This window comes from Mytilus trossulus, chromosome 10, assembly GCF_036588685.1.
Source record: "Mytilus trossulus isolate FHL-02 chromosome 10, PNRI_Mtr1.1.1.hap1, whole genome shotgun sequence".
Lineage (NCBI taxonomy): Eukaryota > Metazoa > Mollusca > Bivalvia > Mytilida > Mytilidae > Mytilus > Mytilus trossulus.
In genome coordinates this window covers 24,428,819-24,451,064 of record NC_086382.1, presented here as the reverse complement: position 1 = coordinate 24,451,064, position 22,246 = coordinate 24,428,819, and the positions used below count along the sequence as shown (strand labels likewise).

Sequence of the window (22,246 nt, the reverse complement as noted above, 5' to 3'; positions counted from 1 at the left end):
TAATTTTGTGCATATGCAACGTTCCATTCGGGTTTTCCTTTCAACATTTTAACTTTGGAATAACTTCTTTTTGAATCCATTCATCATTTTGAAAACTTATCCGTTAATTTGACACTGCTAGCTGAGTGTGCTCCATCTCTGAGATTTACTTGAAGAAGCAAAAAATTGAAAATATTTCCGAATGATTCCGATAAAATGTTGTCAGCAATTTTGATTTTGGATAGCAGCAAAAATCCAAAAAAGAGGAGAATCACATAAGGAGCATTTCTGAATAAAACCCTGCAACTCGGAAAAGTAAAATCTAAAATTAATAAAAATCGAAAGGGAGCTCTAAAGTACTTAAATTTCAAGTACAAATCAAGTACTGTTAAATACAGGTACCTAAATACTACAACAATTCGTAAGTTACAAAATAGTACTGAATATCAGAAGTCGATTTCCAGTACTAAAGATTTTTGGTACAGAAATAGTACCTATACAAAAGAAGCTGTGTACCAGAACTTTTGACCTCAATCAAAAAAATCCTTAAACTTTCCCACCTGGGTCTGTGGGTCAAGGCCACCTTAACCAATTGCCTATCATTTGTACCTAGTGTGGTTGAAAGCTATGCCTTATGGAATCTTTTATGAGTTAAAGAAGGGGGATTTTATGGTCACCCTACCCCAATATTGGACCTCAATATAAAATATCCGTAACTTTACCCTCCTGGGTCTTTCGGTCCAATCAACCTTAGTACATTGCCTATCATTTGTTTCTAGGGACTTTTATCATGAATTAAAATTAGGAGGTAGTTGGGTCCCTCTTCTCCAACTTTGGACGTAAATAAAAAAAAAATCTTAATTTTACCCACCTAGGTCTTAGGCCCGCTAACTTAGGGTCCATGCAACCATAGGCAATTGCCTATCAATTGTACCTAACGTGGACTAAAACTTTGCCGTAGGGACTTCTTTATGAAATGGAGTTTGGAATTGGTGGGGTAACCTTACCCCAACTTTGGGCTTCAATTTAAAAAAATCCGTAACTTTACCCACCTGGGTCTTTAGGTCCAGGCAACCTTAGGCAATTGCCTATCAATAGTCAATTTCCCAATTAACTAACCGTAAATTCGGTCATATTGGATAGGTTCAGATTTTCATAATGGAGGTATAAATGGTGTGAGAAATACGGGAACACATCATTAAAACAGAACAGTTGCTTAGAAACATGCATAGGATATCCAATATGGCCGAAATAACCGTGAAAAGTCCTATTGAGAGTGATGTTTCAACGGTTTAACTTATTTTCATGAAAAATAATTTCTGATGTCAAAAGTATTTACCTTAAATGGACATCTATGAGAAAACCATGCAGATGGTGCTCCATGCAAAGTTGTTTGATTTTGATAAAACTTTGCTGACATGTTCAGGTTAACCTTATATGAAAGTCATGCAAGTTTGAAGCCCTTACACTGCTTGTAACCATGGCAACGATAGGGATTTAGGGTATTTCCCAGTTTATTTATAGATGCATTTACTGAAATGCATAGATTTCATAGATACACTGTAAGTCCAAGCAAATGTCTCTCATTTGTGTTGCAACTGTGTGTTGACTTGATTGTTGGTAAGACTTCGGCGAGATTCACATTGCTGTTTATTTATTTTTTTCAAAGCATATCCATGAGTTTCATTCCATTTTTTTTTGAGCTTGCAATTTTTTAACACCAACAGGAAAAATCAAAGACAGATCAGAGCCTTATTCAAGTATCCTTAATACTATCTAAGTTTTTCTTCATCATAAACATGTTTATCAACAAAAATGTGTCCCAGCAATCAGTCTTGTTTCATAAACTCCAGTTCTTTTTGGATCACCAAATATCTGTAAAAAATAATAAGAAAACAATTGTTATCCATTAAATGATTGAAATTTCCAAAAAAAGAAATTAATTATTAACTTGGTCTTAGTGTAAATTTTTATGTGTTTCGATTATCACAACTCTGACATTCCAGTACATAGAATAAGAAATAAAGTAAACTAGCTAAAAATGGACCTAAATTTGATTTTTTTCTTATTCCAAGCTGCAGCAAACTTAATTTTAATGAAGTTAAATTTGCAGATTTCATCTTGTACTTAATTAATGACATTATGACAACACAAAACTACACAGGTAAAATAGCTACGGATGTTTTACGTCCGTAAAAAATCCGTAATACGTCCGTATTATACGGCACGTCTACGGACGAATAGTACCACGGACGTAAAACGTCCGTTGCTTTTCATCCGTAAAACGTCTGTTAAACGTCCGTAATACGGATATTTAGTACCACGTCCGTAATACGGACGTTTAGTACCACGACCGTAATACGGATGTTTTGTACCACGGACGTATAACGTCTATTATTATTATGCATTATAATATATTATAGTATATAGTATAGTTTGATTTGTATGTAACAGTTGCATTGTATTGCTGAGACTTTTGATGGAACTGTCAATGACAAAATGCTTTTCTTTATTTTAAGGTGATGATACTTTTTATCCTTTCCTTATATAGTATCCTAGTGTTCTATCTACAATTTGTTTCTGGTGCAATACAAATACAAGGATTTTGACATAGAACTTTCTTTCATACAGTACGCCACTTGTTGTTTAACAAGTTGAATATTGTTGATAACTCTGATTTAAAATCTTTTTAAACATTCTACATGAATATTCAAGAGTAAATCAACAATAATCAGAAGTATTTCAGTGCTGGTCTTTGGTTCATACTTTGCTTTCATGTATTAACTTGATAAAATAAGGCTCTTAGTTTCTCAATTTGTCATGTCCAAACCTTTTCACAACACACTTTATAGTTGGGTTTTTTCATTGTTGGAGGACATATGGTGACCTATAATTGCTCACATCATGTGAACTCCGTTTGATATTTTTCTCATTGGCAATTCAACCAAATTTCCTTACTTTTATAGGATCTTTTTTAAATTCTATATCAAGAGTAATTGATCTCCAGAGTATAAATTGAGAATACTGAAATGTTTCCTTTTTACAGTTTTGAATGCATCCTTTTTTCTTCAAACTTTCTTAAAACAAACATCAATCTTCTTCAAAGTTCAAAATTTTATTTCCAAGGATTTTTATTCACATTCTAATTTCTTTACTTTCCAAGTCTATGAATGTCAAAATAAATGTCTTCTTTGTAAATTTAAATGTTCTATTTTTTGTAAAACTCCCAAGTTTGTGAGGTCTTCCATGTCCTGTATTCATGGTACATGTATTGGTTATTCTTCACCATATTCACTGTGGATGGTATCTGAAATTAAATATTCATAAAAAAATATAAAATCTAACTTCCATGAAGTAATGTTATAATAATTAATAGTGTAATACACTTAAGAGGTCCCAAACAGCCTACACCATATATGCCTATTGCAAAATGTTAATTTAGCATGTTAAAATAAGTTGTTTTGCCAAGTGCAGAGATGGGAGTGCTGAGGTCAAACCCTGAACAGTTGGGGAAAAAATGGACAAATTATTAGCACCTGATACAGGTCAGAATTTTGATTGTAACTAAATATTTGACAAATAATAGGTTTCTCGGACAAAGAAAAAATATGATAAATGGAGTCAAAGAACTTTAATTAGATATCTGATTTGAATTTATATCCATTTTTTGCTTTTGTGCACTACACTATGCTGTTGCAAATTGACCTCCCCCCTAATAATATTGGAACATTTTTTTAATTTTATTTTCAATATCGTACGATGATGTGATTTTTGGGGGTTGTGTAAAAACTGCTGTCATGTCCATGTTTATTGTACTTTTTGTTGTAAGGTTACTGTCAAACTAATGTAAGCCTTTCCTTTTAAGAAATCTTAAAAGAAAGTTGTGTGTGTACTCACTGTCTCATATACCAATGTGCAGAAACATTATCAATAGATTACTCAAACAATGGGCAAATGATGGAGGAATTATGATTAAACTACCATAACCCTAACTAGGAAGAGCTTTTATTAAATACAAGCTGTAGGTTGAACAAGTATTTACAAAATTGTGAAAGCATGTTAAGCATACATCTCATAGGTAACCTGTGCCTCAATAAGACATAAGAGTGCACATGCTGACCATGTATTTTATGTTTAAAATCTTTAAAATAAAGGTATTAAAGTTACTAAAAGTATTACAAAAATGCTTGTTATCACTGAATGGTAAAGATTGTTTTAATTTATCAGTTGGTAGTAAAAAGTGAATATACATTGTATATTGTATAAAACACGGTCCGGATTTAAGTTGATTCAACTACTATTCTGGACGAAGAAAGATAACAAGATAATTAAAAAATGTCTTGATATTGCACAATATTGTGCAATTAGATATTTCTTGCTTACTATTCTAGACAAAGAAAGATAACCCAAATTTTAAAAAAAATTGCTATTGCACACTATTGTGCAATTAGATATTTCTTGCTATTGTGCAATACTGTGCAATTGAAAAGACTTGCAGTATTGTGCAATAGAAGATTTCTTGCTATTGCACAATACTGTGCAATGGAAAATTTCTTGCCATTGCACAATACTTCATATTATAATTTTAGATCCTGATGTGGATCAACTTGAAAACTGGGCCTATAATCAACAAGAGTGCACACACTGAAATGTCTCGCCTTCTTTACTAATCATTGATATTATGTTGATAGTCCTAATAATAAAGCTTTATTACAACTGACTCATAAACTTTACATAAACCAAGAAAACTAAACATTGACCTTTGAACCATGAAAATGAAGGTCAAGGTCAGATGAACCATGCCAGGTAGGCATGTACAGCTAACAAATCTTCCATACAACAAATAAAATTGACTTATTGCTTATAGTTTAAGAAAAACAGACCACAACAAAAGTTTAACACTCAGACTGAGCAATGAACTGTAAAAAAAGAGGTCAAGGTCAAATAAAACCTGCGCGACTGACATGTAGATCATGAAATATTTCAATACACCAAAAATAGTTGACCTGATGCATATAGTATTAGAAAAAAGGCCAAAACTCAAAAACTTAACTTTGACCACTGAACCATGAAAATGAGTTCAAGGTCAAATGACACCTGCCAGGCAGACACGTACACCTTACAACCATTCCATACACAAAATATAGAAGACCTATTGCATGCAGTATAAGAAAAACAGACCAAAACACAAAAAATTAACTATAACCACTGAACCATGAAAATGAGGTCAAGGTCAGATGACACCTGCCAGTTGGAGATGTACACCTTACAATGCTTCCATACACCGAATATACTAGACCTATTGCTTATAGTATCTCAGATATGGACTTGACAACCAAAACTTAACCTTGTTCACTGATCCATGAAATGAGGTCGAGGTCAAGTGTAAACTGTCTGACGGGCAAGAGGACATTGCAAGGTACACACATACCAAATATAGTTATCCTATTACTTATAATAAGAGAGAATTTAACATTACAAAAAATCTTAACTTTTTTTTCAAGTAGTCAAATGCTATGATAGTCTGAATTTCTGACATCTCAAGTGTGTGTGTATGGAGCAGTAGGAGGGGAGCAGAGTAAGGCTTGATGCATGCATTGAATCAAAAAGTGAGAAAAATAATTAACAGTGTACATGTACAGTTTTAGGTAGATAACATCAAAGTATCTAAATTAACTGCAATTCTACAGATGAACTTACTTTGATATCAGTTCTGTTTTGCAGGACTTTCACACCTAAATGACATACATGTTCACCAGTGATATCAATCCTTGTCAATACTGTCCTTTCCTTTCATTTGGTAACAAGCTAAAATTGTATATATATATATAAATTAATCAAGAAGTCCAGACAAAAACTACATGTAGTATGAACCGATGCTCTGACTTAATTCCAGAGAGATCCATACACTTAAACACAAGTAGTTGTCATGATTGTTTGGAAACTAGAAACATGCTTCTTTTTGGCCCTTTTTTTTACCCTAATTCCTACATATTATAGGCAATAAATCAAAACTTAATCCCAGCCTCCCCTTTGTTATATGGTACATTGTGGTACAATTTCAGAGATCCATACAATTACACATAAGTTATTGTATTGAAACTAGAGAAATGCTTGTTTTGACCCTCAATTCCTAAACTTTGGCCCCATAACCCCTTAAATGAGTCCAAACCTTCTACTTGTGGTTTTAAACATTGCGGTATGATTTCAGAGCAATTGAAATACTTCTACATAAGTTATTATACTGAAAGTAGAAAATGCTTAATTGGGCCCCTTTTGAGCCCCTAATTCCTAATCGGTTGGGACCATCATCCCCAAAATCAATCCCAACCTTCCTTTTGTGGTATTGAACCTTCTGAAAAAGTTTCATGAAGATCCTTAAACTAAAGTTATTATTCGTAAACAAGTGTGTCTTCAGACGATGATGACGCAGATGACATCATACCATTATATGATCCCAAAAATATTTTGGGGTTGTATAAATGTAGAACTTAATTTTCAATTACAAATCAAGTACAGTAAAATAAAGGAACTTAATATTATGATAATTTTAAAGTAACAAAATGGTACTAAATATTTCCAGTACTACATATTTTTGGTTCAGATATACATGTAGTAGGTACCAATGCAAAAGTAGCTGTGTAACCAATTTCAAGTTCTTTGACTACATTTATTCAGAAACCTATAATATGTCAAATATTTATTTACAATCCAAATTCAGACCTGTATCAAGAAATTAGAAACTTGTCAACATTATAGGTTAAGCACTAAGGAGGATTATTGCATATAAATATAATATTTCCAACAGAAAGCAACCAATAGTTCTAATATTTCACTGACCCAGTGCAATAAATCTTCAAAATTATTGCATGAATATTGGGAAATATTGTCCCTTGTAGAACATAAATCATTTTTTTTGGCACTTGCAAGCTCGTGCAATATAAAATTCTAATCAGGACAATTTTCATGCAATAACCCTATTTTATTATTACAATTGCACAATATTAATTACTTTACCATAACTTATTTCTTGCTTTCCTTAAACTGACCTCATCATCAATCTCAACAAATTGTTTATGGTTTTGTAAAAAAAATAATTTCTCACTTCTAACTGTTAACATGGATAATTTTCAAACTTGCCCACAACAAGAATCAAAACTTGGAACTCTATGACTTAAAATTTTAAAACAAATCTTGGAAACTACATGTACATGATTTACCGCATTTGAAAAGAGAACAAAATTTATATCAAATAAAGTCGTCATTTTTAATATAGACAGGCGCGTAGCTCCCTATACTCCAACACGCAGTTGCGTGCACATCGATTTGGCATGCAAAATAAAATTGCAAAATAAACATTTATAAATTAAATGTTTAAAGGAAACACATATGTTGTCACTTTTTTAATTGATGAAATGTCAAATAACGGCATTTGGTTTCAAAATAGAAGTTCTATTGGAGATCATGACAAAATCGGACAGTATTACTTGTATCTCATTACAATATTTGAATTTGTTATACTCAGTCTAAGACATGTAATTTCGGAGCACATTTTACAGAGTACGGTTTATCTGTTTGGAATGAGATGTACCAATCGGCATTAGATTTATCGTTGAAAATATGACACGGCGATGTGTTCGACAGACTACCAGAGCCAATCACCCTGCAAACACGCCAAAACAGTATTGGAAGTCTCGTTATAATTTGCGTTTATAGACCATATGGTAATGGAACTGAAGAGTGTAGTCACGTCTGGTATTAACAGAAAATCGCGTCTTTGTGCCGTATCTGCTTCTTCGTGTTGTAGTAAATATATATATAACAAACTAACAAATCTCAAAATTGTCTGAGACATACGAAACTGACCTGGTATGTAGTTTTGACGAATTCAATTTGGAGGTCGCTCAATGGCGAATACGTACGTTGCATGGTTTATAACATCTCGCAAGTGCTACCGTGGAGATCTATCAGTGTACTAGTCTGTAGAAATCAAATGTACGATCAACAATGCACAACTACTGGTTATCATCGCTAGCATTACTGCATATTCATCGGCGTTTCAGTGTAAATATTGACAAAGTAATAGAGAAGTTCGTTTCTGCCTAGACCCGAAGAGCAGATTTTGGACAATTGTGAGTAAATTCTTTATCAGAAAAATGAGTAGTTTATGTTTTCAATCAACCATGATTTACTCTATTCAGAAGCTTTATTAATAGTTTTACATTCATAAATTGTTAATAAGTCCTATCTACATGTAGCTCCTCTTTCAACTGTCCTATAACCGAAAACCGAAAAAAAAAAAAAAATCTGCGTAAAAGGGTCCCAAATTTTTTTTGCCTCGCTCCGTTCGGCAGTAGTTGCTTGCACATTGTTTCTTTCTAGCTACGCCCCTGATAGACATACCTCTTGTTACAAACTTATTCATTGACTACTGCTCCTCTGTGCTCATATGCACATAAATCAATTCGATAATCTATGAATCCACTATATAATCTAGACAGCAATGACCCAAATGAATTCTGTCCTGTTGATTAGCTTCTCCTACTTCTAAAAGTACTTGTACTTGCAATTGTACATCCATTGAAAATGCTAAAAGAAATAATGTTTAATGAAATAAAGACTTTATAATATCTGCCAACATTGCATTTAATATTTGATCTAGCAAAATTGGCTGATATTAGTTTTGATCTTTTAAGCTAGACCAACAAACTTTCCCTGAAAAAAATGATAGATCTTCTTAACCTGGTGAACATTTTAACCTCAGGTCAGATTTGCTCTGAATGCAATTGTTTCAGTGATACATGTATTTATATAAGCCAACCAGATGCTCCGCAGGGTAAGCTTTATACAACCGCAGAGGTTGAACCCTGAATGGCTAGGGCAAGTATGGACACACCATTCAAGCTGGATTCAGCTCTAAATTTAGATTGTGACTAAATAGTTGACGACACAGCATACAATGTAGGTTTCTGAAACAGAATGAATGTGGTCTAATGAACTTAATAAAAAAATTTGCCTTTGAGCAATTCACTATGCTGTTGAATATTATAATCCTCTTAAAAAAAGTGTTTGAAGAAATTTTCTTTTTATTTATTAAATCTGAAATGAGAAAAATTGACCCACCCCAATTAAAGGATGTGGGTTTGACACCACAAACTACTAGTCTAGCTGCACCACCTTTTGAATGGGTCTGTCCCATGTTCAGAACCCTTTAGGGTAATTCAGTGGTGCCATTTGTCTTTCGTTGCTGTTTATCATATTTTGTTTTTTTGTTCTGCATTTTTTATATTTTGCATTGTATAAATCATGATCAGTCTTTTAGTTTGTATCAATTGTTTGAATTGATTAACAAATTTGTGATTCTCAAATAGGGTCTTTAAAACCTGAATATGCAGTATTGGTTCATTGTTGAAGGATGTAAAGTGACCTATTGTTGTTAACAGTTAACCTCAATGTCAACTGATATCTGGTGGAGAGTTTTCTTTTCTCGTTAAACAATATTTTATTTTGAAAATAGTCAGTTATGTAATCAAAATATTATTATCATTACAATATGACAGATTTATTAGGAGTGGAACAAGAGCCTGAATCGCTCACCTTAATTTTTTTGGTTAAATCTCTCATTAATGATTATTTTGGCTTTTCAATTTATCTAAATGTTCTTTGAACATGTTGAATCATCCTATTTTCTTCAAAAGCAAAAAAAAATCATTTCTCCTAAAATGTATGTTCTATTTTAGCCATAGGAGCTATGTTTCTTGACATACAAGGAAATGAAATATAAAATTTACAGTAGATGCTCTAAAACTTTTAGCAATGGCGACCATGTTTGTTGAACATTCAGTTAAAGTTTGGAAGTATTTGGCCTAGTAGTTTCAGAGGAGAAGATTCTTGTAATAGTTAACAACTACGACAGACAACGACGGACGCCAAGTGATGGCATAAGCTCACTTAAGGGCCAGGTGAGCTAAAAAAGTGAATTTACACTTTTAAAAATTCTTCTATTTTCTCATTCACTATCACCACATTTTTGTATTTTTATATAAACATTACGTACATGTAAAGCAGACCTTTCACCTTCTCAAGGAGTCCACTTCCTATGTACATTGTACAAGAGGGGGCCCAAACAGCATGATTTCGAGTCAGCTAAAAAAAAGTCCAAATAGATTACATTGGATTATGATACAGTAAATAAATACATAAATTACATAATAATTTAATAATAAATATGAATCTCCAATCATGGTTTAAGAAATAACACATCATTTTAAATCAATAGATATGATTCATGTATATACATGTATATTAAATTTTTATTTTTTATTTTTGTATCAGTGTTTTCTAATTTCTGGGTAGTATATACATGTAGGTGTCCAAATAAGTGTGACGTCTTGAAAGACTATTATTTTTTTCTTTGACGCTTTAAATAGATTAAGCATATTGAAGAACCCCAATTTTTGTTGAAATCAAACAAAGTTTATTTTTTTACACTTTGGACCTTAATGTAGACCAATTTAAAAACATGACAATACTGTGCAATTGAATATTTCTTGCTATTGCACAATACTGTGCAATTGAAAATTTCTTGCTATTTTTCAATTTAGTGTAACTAGAAATTTCTTATTATTGTGCAATACTGTGCAATTGAAGATTTCTTGCTATTGCACAATACTGTGCAATTAAAGATTTATTGCTATTGCACAATACTGAATATAATAATTTTGGACCCTGATTTGAACCAATTTTTGTGAAAATCAAGCTAAAGTTTAATTTTGGACCCTTTCAATAGGACCAAAAATTAAGAATCTGTATACACGGTTAGATTTGGTATATCAAAGAACCCTTATAATTCATTTTTTAATGAAATCAAACAAAGTTTAATTTTGGCCCCTTTTGGCCCCTAATTAATTGGGAACAAAACTCTCAAAATCAATCCAAATCTTCCTTTTGTGGTCATAAACCTTTTTTTTTAATTTCATAGATTTCTATTAACTTATACTAAAGTTTATATTGTGCAAACACCAAGGAAATGCTTATTTGGGACCGGGTTTTTTTGCCCCTAGTTCCTAAACTGTTGGGACTAAAGCTCCCAAAATCCATCCCAACCTTCTTTTGTGGTCATAGACCGCATGTTAAAATTTCATAGATTTCTGTTTACTTGTACTTTAGTTACTGTGCGAAAACATAGGAAAATGCTTATTTGGGCCTTTTTGGCCCCTAATTCCTAAACTGTTGAGACCAAAACACCCAAAAACAATCCCAACGTTCCTTTTATGGTCATGAACCTTGTGTATATATTTCAAAGATTTCTATTTACTTTAACTTAAGTTAGAGTGTGAAAACCAAATGTCTTTGGACGACAACGACCACGCCAACGTAATACCAATATCCGATAAATAAATTTGAACTATTCACTGTCTTCTGATTGGTTAAAAGTATAAGTTATATTTTCAATGTTGTCAATTTTTATGGCGACACCCCCACTCCTACGTTGTGTATTCATACACCAACATGTGTGTGTGTGTGTTGCTCTTGTTAATATAAATAATATAAAAAGTTCAATGAGCCAATATCTGAAGGTGTTTAGAAAAAAAAACTTGGTATAATGGTTTGTTGCGGAATGACGGAATTTTGAACAAGGGTAAAACTAAATATGCTATATGCCCCCCCAACTAAGTTGCGGGGGCCATAAAAATACTGATATATTGGGACTGTGTAAAAGCCTTTAAAGAAGTCGTAATTATTTGGACTACATAGTCTACATAAGTACAAATTTATGTAAATAAGGGCAAGTTTGCAGACCTTTATTCTTTTATATATTATATCAAGGATTTGTATAGTACATGTATACTATACAAATCCTTGATTATATTCATTTTAATTTTACCCAAGTTGGGTGACTGGCCATTCTTAGAAGGAGTATATTTTTACAGATTTAACCCTTTTTATAAGTTGAGCAATTTAAAAGCAGGGCGTGTTGGTAATAAGGAAGCCACCACTTGACTTTTATGGGGTGGGGCTACAATAAAAATGTTATAATCCTGTGGTTTTTTTTAAATTGAAATTTATCTGTCCTGTCAGTTAATTTTTCAATATTTTCGTTCCTGGTTTATTATACAAGAAAGTCTTTACATTAATTCTAGTTTTTTTATAACTTGTACAGAAATCCAGTTCCGCATATTTTTCAAATAACATCTAAGCACCCCCCTTTCCAATAAAACTAACTTGCATGATAGCTTAAACCAACAAGTGTGGGAACATTTATAGAAAGGGTTGCTAAAAAAAGTAGGCCCTTTTGGCAGTGGGTCAGGTTAGACGAAATCACCAATTGTTTTCCATGGCCTATTAAAGAAGAAGAGCTACGTTTCCGCAGCTACATGTATGTCAGCTGACTTTGACTGATTTTCGGGTTTGCATGCGTCGATGATGCGATGAAATTTATAAAGTCAAATGTTTTTTTCGTGAATAGTACACCACTAGCATCTTCTTAAATATGTGCATGATAATATTTACCTTTCGTTGTGCTTTCCAAGTACAAAATAGTGGGTATGTATAATACATCAAAAAGAAACACAACTTTCTTGTTTGTGTGCGTTTCGTTTACCGCTTTCTTCCAGTTAATCGACAAGCAATCCATTTCAATTTATCTGTTTAAAATAATTTTTTATTCAACAGTTTTGAAAAACAAGAGGTCCTCGCATTATCTATCGGACTACTATATTTCTTTCCATTCTTTTCAACTGTAAAACATGAATTCAGCCATTCAGCAGCAGACGAGCGTCCATGGATGAGTTGCGTCATAGTGTAAAAATCGGCAACGGTGATATTTCCGGGTTTTCGTATTCCACTTGCCAAGCTTTCATTATTCATACATATATTTACGATCATTTACGATCAATATTTTTTACACATGGAAATAAGTATTTCACACACTTCAGGAGACAACATGTCAAGAAAAACTTGCAACAGTCAAATCGAAATATATTTTTAGCACATGCAGTGATCATGCTATTCATATTACAGTAATGAGTTAAGTAAGACATGACACAATACTGTGAATAATTTGGTGATGTAGGTGCTTCATAATCCAAATATTTCAGTCATTATACATGACAAACATGTATTTCACTCACTTTGATCACTAAATTAACAAGTTTTGTTTTAATCAGCTTAGTAGTTTGAGAGAAATTAAGTATAAATTAAAGCGAAATCTAGAGCGACTTTTGCAAAATTTTGTCAAAAATAAAACCAAAGCATGCCGTATCATGAAAGAATATAGTGTAGAGTACTGATAAATTCTCCAATAAATGATTATTATATTCATCTTAGAATCTGCATACAAACAGTTGAATATTGAATACAAAATGATTTTTATATGATGAACACCACTAAAGTAACTTTTTGTTTTCATTACAAGATCTCTTTGGGCCACGGTCCTTTATACCTCTAACTCCTGCATTTTTTTACTTTTAGGCTAATAAATCAAACTTTTGAGGCTTCATGTTCACTTATCATTCAAGTGCAATTGAAAGTTTACCAATCGGACAGACCTTCTTTTGTAATCATCATTTTTAGGAAACATCGAAGTTTTTTTTTCTTCTGTCTCCTTGATTTACTCTATATACAATTAAGGTTTTACAACAAATATTTGAATAGCCAGTGCTACATTATCACCCTAATAGATCCTTGAAATTGCTTGATCATCAATTGTTCAAAAGTTAAACAATATATTTTGTTTTATAATTCTCCTCCTATATTCAACGGAAAGCTCACCAGATCTTGTGGACGACATCAAAAGTTCAATGTTGAATAAACAAAACTTAATTGAGTTTACCTAGTTTTTTCACTGCCTCTCCCCCTTCTTCACTTAATTTTGGAAAAAAATGATTGAATATTCATGTAAATTTGATGTGGGATAATCAAAACTTGCAGCAATGTTTACCCATCCACCACCCTCCCAAACTATTTTTTTTTTTTTTTATCCTACATCAAACTTTTGATGTCGTCAGTGTATCCCTTGTGTTATCATGTTTGTCAATATGTCGAATCAAATCAAAATTGTACTTACTAAATTTTCAATTGAGACGTAGGTTGCCAAATTTTGAGCAACCCCGGGAAGTTCCGAACTGTTCACTATTTACAATCAGTACTTGAGTTAACTCTTTTATTTTGTATATTCATGTTGCACACATTCAGAGGCGAATTAAGGGCACCCTCAGGCCTGCCCCTCCCCATTTTGTTGGAAATATTTGATTGATAGTGCATGTATATGGACTATCACTTATAAGTTAAGCATGCAGAGGTGAATTTTGAGGGGCCAGGACATTAAGTTGATTACATAGGAAATCACTGAAGCATGACCGGAGCAGACCCCTCAGTTAGGCAGTCAGTGGGCCCCACTTATGAAAATTTCAGGATTCGCCGCTGGCAATGCATGACAGTTGTTTTAACAGTCAGTGCCCCAATCCCCTTTATAAAAATTTCTGGATCAGTCAGTTTATGTTTAATGGTAAGTTTAAATATTGATGTTTTTATCTTTTATTCTCTGTCTTTAATATCTCGTTTGATTTGATTTTTGGTTATAAATCAATTTAATTGGTACCCCCTTTCCAATCTCATCGTTAACAATAGACCTATATCAAAAGGCCCTTTACTGTAATTTTCTATCTTGCCAAAAAATACTTTAAATAGTAACCCCTTTCTTCCCATAGTGCTGGTTTCAAAAATGCTTGCTTGAATCACAAATAAAATAGAAGCAGGTAATTTGTTTTTATTCCACACCAAAGGAGGATAAATGTATGATAAAGGTTAATTTCAGCGGCATTAATCTACCATACATTGATTCTGAGACTACTTTAACATATTCTAAGGGCGGGTTTAGGGACGAAGTAACACCATGTGACTATTGCAATTGGTTGTTGTGATTAAAACACGATAAGAGTGTTTCCTTCCCCTTGCATCTTATGATCCTCATGGAACAGTAGAACTACTTCAGACATTAAACAATCTGAAACTTTTCAGGTACTTTCTATATGCTCATGTGCAATTTCTTGTTAGCATAGTTTTGTACTTGGATAGATAATCAGAATAATCAACAATCATATATATTAGACAAGTGCAACAGTCAGATCCATTGCCATTGGTTTCATGTGAAGAAACCTGGTTTGAGGTAATTTTAATATTCAGCCTTGTACAATATATATATACATACAGTCATTTTTGCTAAAGCATTACAAATAAGGTTATATGCTAGATGTTTTAATTTATATTCTTTAACTGCATCCATGGCAATTATTTAACCATGTACATGTATCCATTATTAGTTGGTTGTTGGAAAGACACCAAGCACTCTTTGTATTTATAATTCAACTCAGGAGCCTGTAATTCAGTGGTTGTGCAGTGGCGGATCCAGAGGGGGGGTTCTGGGTGTGTGCACCCCCTCTTTATTTTGGCCGATCAATGCATTTAAATCGGGACATATGTTTTGCACCCCCCCCCCCCTTTTGCCCTGGGCTAGCACCCCCCCTTTCGAAAATTCCTGCATCCGCCACTGTTGTGGTTTGTTTTTGTGTTACATATTTGTTTTTCGTTAATTTATTTATTTAAAATGAGGCCACTTGTTTTCTCGTTTGAATTGTTTTACATTGTTTTATCTGGGATTTTTATAGCTGACTAGGCGTATTGGCTGTGCACATTTTTGAAGGCCGTATGGTGACTTATAGTTGTTGATGTCTGTGTCATTTTGGTCTCTTGTGGACAGTTATCTCATTGGCAATCATACCACATCTTCTTTTTTTTGTATTAATAACTGTAATATTATAACAACCTTTAAAAAAATTTAAAATGGACAGATTTTTTTAGATTTAATTTTTTTTCAATTAGATCAAATAAAATAATATATGTGTTACCTATTACCTCTTTGAAAAAATAGGATAGGTATTGTAATGTATTGAAATTGTTTATCTAAGGTCACTACAGAACTTAATTACTTTAACAGATGCAGACCGTTATAATCGCGTCATATCATATGTGTAACTTGTATTAGTTTATCAGTTGTATTAAAACCATGAAACTGTGCAGACGACTTTATTACCTCTCTAGCAATTAGTAGCTATTTTATAATGGCGACGACGAGACAAATTGGATTAATTAATAGTATTGATTAGTTCCATAATGGCAACGGCACTACCTGTGTTTCCACCTTTCAGTGTACATGAAAGTGCAGCTGATCAGCGCTGGAAAAAATGGACAAAACGACTTCAAAATTTACTTGTGGGAATGAATATCAAGGATAAAGTGAGACAAAGAGCGTTACTTTTGCATTACGCAGGAGAAGAAGTAAATGACATTTTTGATACCTTACAAGAAACTGGAGAGGATTACGATACAGCACTTACGAAGCTAACTGAATATTTTGCACCGAAGAAAAACGTTGAATACGAAATATATAAATTTCGTCAGGCAAAGCAAGAAACAAATGAAACAATGGATGCGTTTCATACAAAGTTAAGACAATTATCTGTCAACTGTGAATTTAATGATGACAATCGGGAAGTGAAATCTCAAATCGTTCAAGGATGTTCATCTTCAAGACTGAGGAGAAAAGCTCTAAGAGAAGATATGACTTTGGAACAATTGTTATCGTCAGCAAGAGCTCTAGAACTATCTGAAAGACAAGCAAACGAAATCGAGAACAAAGAAGAGAAACTTGAGACCAACGCTTTACACAAGAAGAGAAATTTTCGGAAAAATCAACCAAGATGTTTACAACAAGATAAGCGTCCGGAACAACGTATGAATGAACAACGTATAAAACGAAACAACAGATGTAGGAATTGTGGAGGTGAATTTCCACACCGAGGGAAATGTCCTGCTCAAGGAAAATCCTGCAACTTTTGTAAGAAGCCTAATCATTTTGAGAAGATGTGTAGGTCAAAAAGAAATGCTAATACTACTAAACAATCTGTTAATACGCTAGAGAATTCAGATTTTGAAAACAATTTTGAATATCAATCTAAGAAAGAGATAGACAGTAGTTCAGATGATGAATATGTTTTCGGACTACAGACAGAATCGCTATTAAAAGAAACCGTGAATTCTATCAAACGGGATCAGCCAAGAATTTGTGTCAAAATCAATGAATCGGACATCAACGTTCTTATCGACACACTAACATCAAAACTTAAAATTCGTGGGAAAGTTTGACACTGTAATTGAAACGAGAAATAAGCTAACACGTGCAACTGTTTATGTTTCTAAAGGGACAAGCGGTAATTTATTGTGTTATGATACGTCATTAGAACTACAGATAATCTCGCAAATATCGAGGCTCTCAACAGGGAACAAACACGAACAATTGTGTGAACAATATAAAGATATATTTCATGGACTGGGCAAACTTAAAGAAACACAAGTGAAAATTCATGTTGACAAAACCGTAAAACCTATAGTTCAGCCACACAGAAGGATACCTTTTCATATAAGGAAACAGGTAGAAACCGAACTTGAAAGGTTAGAGAGGTTAGACATTATAGAAAGGGTACATGGACCAACTCCCTGGGTTTCACCTATAGTTGTAGCACCCAAACCTAAAAGTCCAGGTGAAATAAGAATATGCGTGGATATGAGACTACCAAATCAGGCTATACAACGCGAGAGACACATTACTCCAACTATTGATGATCTTATAGTTGACCTTAATGGAGCAAAGGTATTTTCCAAAATGGACCTTTTAAACGGGTACCATCAGTTAGAACTTACACAAGAGTCACGAAATATTACTACTTTCACAACACATGTTGGACTAAGAAGATACAAACGTCTAAGCTTTGGAGTCACATCTGCTGCTGAAATATTCCAGAATACGCTAAGTACAGCATTAGAAGGTCTTAAAGGGGTGAGAAATATCTCCGATGATATCATTGTGTTTGGAGCATCTCAAGACGAACATGATACACGACTGACAGCCTTATTTCAACGTATAAACGAAAAAGGTTTAACACTTAACAAAAAGAAATGCGAATTTAATAAAGACAGCTTGGAATTTTATGGACATATATTTAGTTCAAAAGGAATATCAGCAGATCCGAGAAAAGTTGAAGCAATTTGTAACACCAATATACCGAGTGACATATCGGAAGTACGTAGTTTTTTAGCGATGACTAACTACGTTGGAAGATTTATACCAGAATATTCTACAATAACCGAACCATTAAGACGTTTAACTAAGCAAGGAGTGACATGGACATGGACTCCAGAACAACAACAATCGTTTGATGCACTTAAACAGGAATTAATGAACAATAGGATAATGGCTTATTTTGATCCAAGAAAGGCCACTGTCCTTATAGTTGATGCAAGTCCAGTAGGTGTTGGCGCGTTACTTACTCAGGATGGCAGAGTTAACGCATACGCAAGCCGTGCGCTTAGTGATGTAGAAAAACGATACAGTCAGACAGAGCGAGAAGGACTAGCCATAGTTTGGGCTATAGAACACTTTCATCTGTACCTGTACGGACACAAATTTACACTTGTTACCGATCATCAACCACTGGAATGTATTTTCAACAATCCAAAATCGAAACCGCCAGCGAGAATTCAAAGATGGAGATTAAGACTGCAAACGTATAATTTCGATGTCAAGTACAAATCAGGAAAATCAAATGCCGCAGACTACATGTCAAGACATCCGAATATTAACGAAGCAAATCGAACTGATCATTCCGAGGTAGCAGAAGAATTCGTGAATTATATATCAGAGAACGCAATACCGAAAGCAATGACAATTCAAGAAATTGCATTAGAGTCCGAAGCCGATATGAATATTCAGTATGTTATCAAAGCCGTGAAATCGGGAAACTGGGAAAATTCATATGACAATAAATCTCTTGATACGTTTGCTCGTTTAAAGAACGAATTAACGACAGTGAACACAGACAAAGGAGAAATTTTGATGCATGATAATAGAATTGTCATTCCGCACAAACTTACAGACCGAGTTATAACATTGGCACACGAAGGTCATCAGGGAATTGTGCGAACAAAACAGTTACTAAGGGAAAAAGTTTATTTTCCTGGTATAGATAAACGTGTAGCTTGTATTCCATGTTTAGCAGCTACGCCAAAGAAAACTTTTGAACCGTTAGCTATGTCAGAACTACCAGAGGCACCATGGACATATCTTAGCATGGATTTCTGTGGACCGTTTCCTAGTGGACATTATCTCATGGTGATAATGGACGAGTATTCACGATATCCAGTTGTAGAAACACTAACAACAATTTCTGCAAAAGCGGTTATACCACTACTTGACAAAGTATTTTCAACATTTGGAATACCGAATATAGTAAAAACCGATAATGGAAGCCCGTGGCAAGGAAAAGAATTCAGAGACTTTGCGACATATATGGGATTTACGCATAGAAAAATAACACCATTATGGCCTCAGAGCAATGCAGAGTGCGAGCGATTTATGCGTAGCATTGGGAAATCAATCAGAGCAGCACACACGCAACATCAAAATTGGAAACAGGAAATGTTTACATTCCTCCGTAATTATAGAGCGACAAAACACGCAACAACGGAAGTTTCACCAGCAAAACTTTTATTTGGTAGAAATATCAAAACCAAATTACCAACTTTAACACCAAAATATGAAGATAAAGAGATTCGAGAAACCGATCAGAGGAAAAAGGATAAAATGAAGGACTATGCAGATACAAGAAGAAATGCCGAACCGTCAAATTTACAAATTGGTGACACTGTATTGGTCAAGCAAGACAAACAAAACAAACTTTCAACTCCGTATAACTCAAATCCATACAAAATAGTTGAAAGGAATGGTACAATGTTAACAGCTCAAAGAGATGATGGACACACGATCACTCGAAATTCTTCGTTTTATAAGCAAGTTAAAATACCACCGACAATTGTAAATGATGAGAAAAGAGGAGAAGAACCAGCAACACAACTAAGGACGTCAGGAAGAATAAACAAACCACCAGCGTACTTAAATGATTATGTAAAGTAATGTGAAGCTAGTGAACAGGCATAATAATCCTGAGCTCACATTTAACTAGGCATCACGCTTAGTATTTATGATCAAGTGAATAAGTTTTAATTTTCTGCGTATCGTATGATGTCTAAAGTACTATTTAGACTGATAATACCAAAGAATTTTACACTTTCATCAGTTGTGATTCATTCCGAGATTCATTCATTCATCCATGATTTTAATTGCTATGTTTACCGCACTGAGAACTGTGTATAGAACATTTGGACATTATTACACCGCTGTTTTATGGACATCGTTAATGTATTAAAGAAAATTAATTTTATGGCTAATTTCACAATTCATTAATTTTATTTCATTTTTATTATTCTACTAACTGATAAAGATTAAATCTAGAAAGGGAGAGATGTAATGTATTGAAATTGTTTATCTAAGGTCACTACAGAACTTAAGTACTTTAACAGATGCAGACCGTTATAATCGCGTCTTATCATATGTGTAACTTGTATTAGTTTATCAGTTGTATTAAAACCATGAAACTGTGCAGACGACTTTATTACCTCTCTAGCAATTAGTAGCTATTTTATAGGTATGGATTTTTTTTTATTTTACATTAATTCTTATCATTGACCCTTCATGCTCTTTGGGCTGATGACAGAGAAATTCATTGCTTATTTATAATAAAAAAAAAATTACAGTACACTATTTCTAGGCTTAAAATATAAGGTACAATGTAGTTGCCAATGGATGTTCTTAAGGAACAAAAGTTAATTATTTTAATAATAAAAAATCACTTCATACATGTATGTACTCATATTATGCTAATATTTAAAGTTATAGCCTTGAAGCAGAGATTTACTATACATATGTATGTCTGGCATGCAGAATGTTGAAAGCAAGTTAAGAACTTTACTTTATACGTGTATTCGCAGTCGTGCATATATCATGCATGGTACTTTTACATCTTTGAATATGAAACGGACGTAATACGGATATTGCAGAAATGTCCGTAATACGTATGTTTAAGATACGTCCTTGAAACGGACAATCCGTTTTACGTCAGTTTTTACACATACGTTTTACGGATGTATATTTACAGAAGTTCTACGGACGTAACCGTTTCATCCGTAATACATCCGTTTTACGGATGTTTTACGGATGTTTATTACCACGTCCGTGAAACGTCCGTAGCTATTTTACCTGTGTAGGGAGATGAGTATTGATTACAAATGAGACAAATATCCACAAAAGTTCAAATGAAATGAATGTAAGGCCCATGTACAACCTTCAACAATGAGATTTAAACAGCTCAAGTACATTCTATTACAACGCAGAGATTGCACCTTAATGAGGTTGGTGGTGTTGGGGGGGCTTGTATAGACACTACATTCAAACTTGATCCACATGAAACAGTTCAAAATTTGATTGTGGTAAAGGAACTTATGATTTTGAAATTGGACTTGTGCCAATATCCAAATTCTAAAGTCTAAAAGACATGATTAGATTTGTTATATCAAAGAACCCAATATATTCTATTTTTAATGAATTTAGACAAAGTTTAAGTTAGGACCCCAATTTGAATCAGCTTGAAAACTGAGCCCAAATTATAAATCTGAACATGCTGAATGCATGATAACATTTAGCATAGAAAATTTGAAAACAAATATTAAAAATCTAAACATATTTATAAAAAGCTTTTAACCCAAAAAAAGTACTTTTAAACAAGAGTGCACACGCTGAAATGTCTCGCCTTCTTTACTAATCATTGCTATTATGTTGATAGACCTAAATACAAAGCTTTATTACAACTGTCACTTAAACTCAACATTAACCAAAGAAAAGGAAACATTGATCAATGAACCATGAAAATGAAAATGAGATCAAGGTCAGATGAACCATGCCAGGCAGACATGTACAGCTAACATTTCCTCAATACAACAAATACAGTTGACGTATTGCCTATAAATTAAGAAAAAAAAACAGACCAAAACACAAACACTTAACAAAAGTTGCAGGCTCGACAAAAAAATCAAACTAAGTTTAGTTCTGAATCCCTTATACCTTGATGTGGTTCAATTTAAAGCTTTTAAGACATGCCCGAAATTAGAAAAAATATGACTATAATGCACTGTTTAATTTTGCATAATATCAAAGAACACCAATTATTTCATTGTTTTATCAAATCAAGATGAACTTTATTTAGATTTAAACATATTTTATTTGCTCAAAGCAAAAAAAGATTGGACACAAGTAAAA

At 33.4% G+C, this 22,246-nt stretch overlaps 1 protein-coding gene and 2 long non-coding RNA genes across 3 annotated transcripts; 1 reads left to right on the top strand and 2 right to left on the bottom strand.

Moving 5' to 3' along the window:
• Positions 1-3,075: 3,075 nt before the first annotated feature.
• LOC134686103 (uncharacterized) lies at positions 3,076-8,541 on the bottom strand. Its single transcript, XR_010101544.1, has 3 exons — positions 8,383-8,541; positions 5,680-5,787; positions 3,076-3,286 (listed from the first exon to the last, which is right to left on the bottom strand). It is a non-coding gene; the product is annotated as an uncharacterized LOC134686103 (long non-coding RNA).
• Positions 8,542-8,548: 7 nt separating this feature from the next.
• On the bottom strand, positions 8,549-12,671 carry LOC134686104 (uncharacterized). Its single transcript, XR_010101545.1, has 3 exons — positions 12,493-12,671; positions 10,037-10,125; positions 8,549-8,568 (listed from the first exon to the last, which is right to left on the bottom strand). It is a non-coding gene; the product is annotated as an uncharacterized LOC134686104 (long non-coding RNA).
• A 3,481-nt stretch (positions 12,672-16,152) lies between these two features.
• LOC134687781 (uncharacterized) lies at positions 16,153-17,184 on the top strand. Its single transcript, XM_063548237.1, has one exon. The coding sequence runs from the start codon at positions 16,153-16,155 to the stop codon at positions 17,182-17,184; it is 1,032 nt and encodes a 343-aa protein (XP_063404307.1).
• The last annotated feature ends 5,062 nt before the right edge of the window (positions 17,185-22,246 follow it).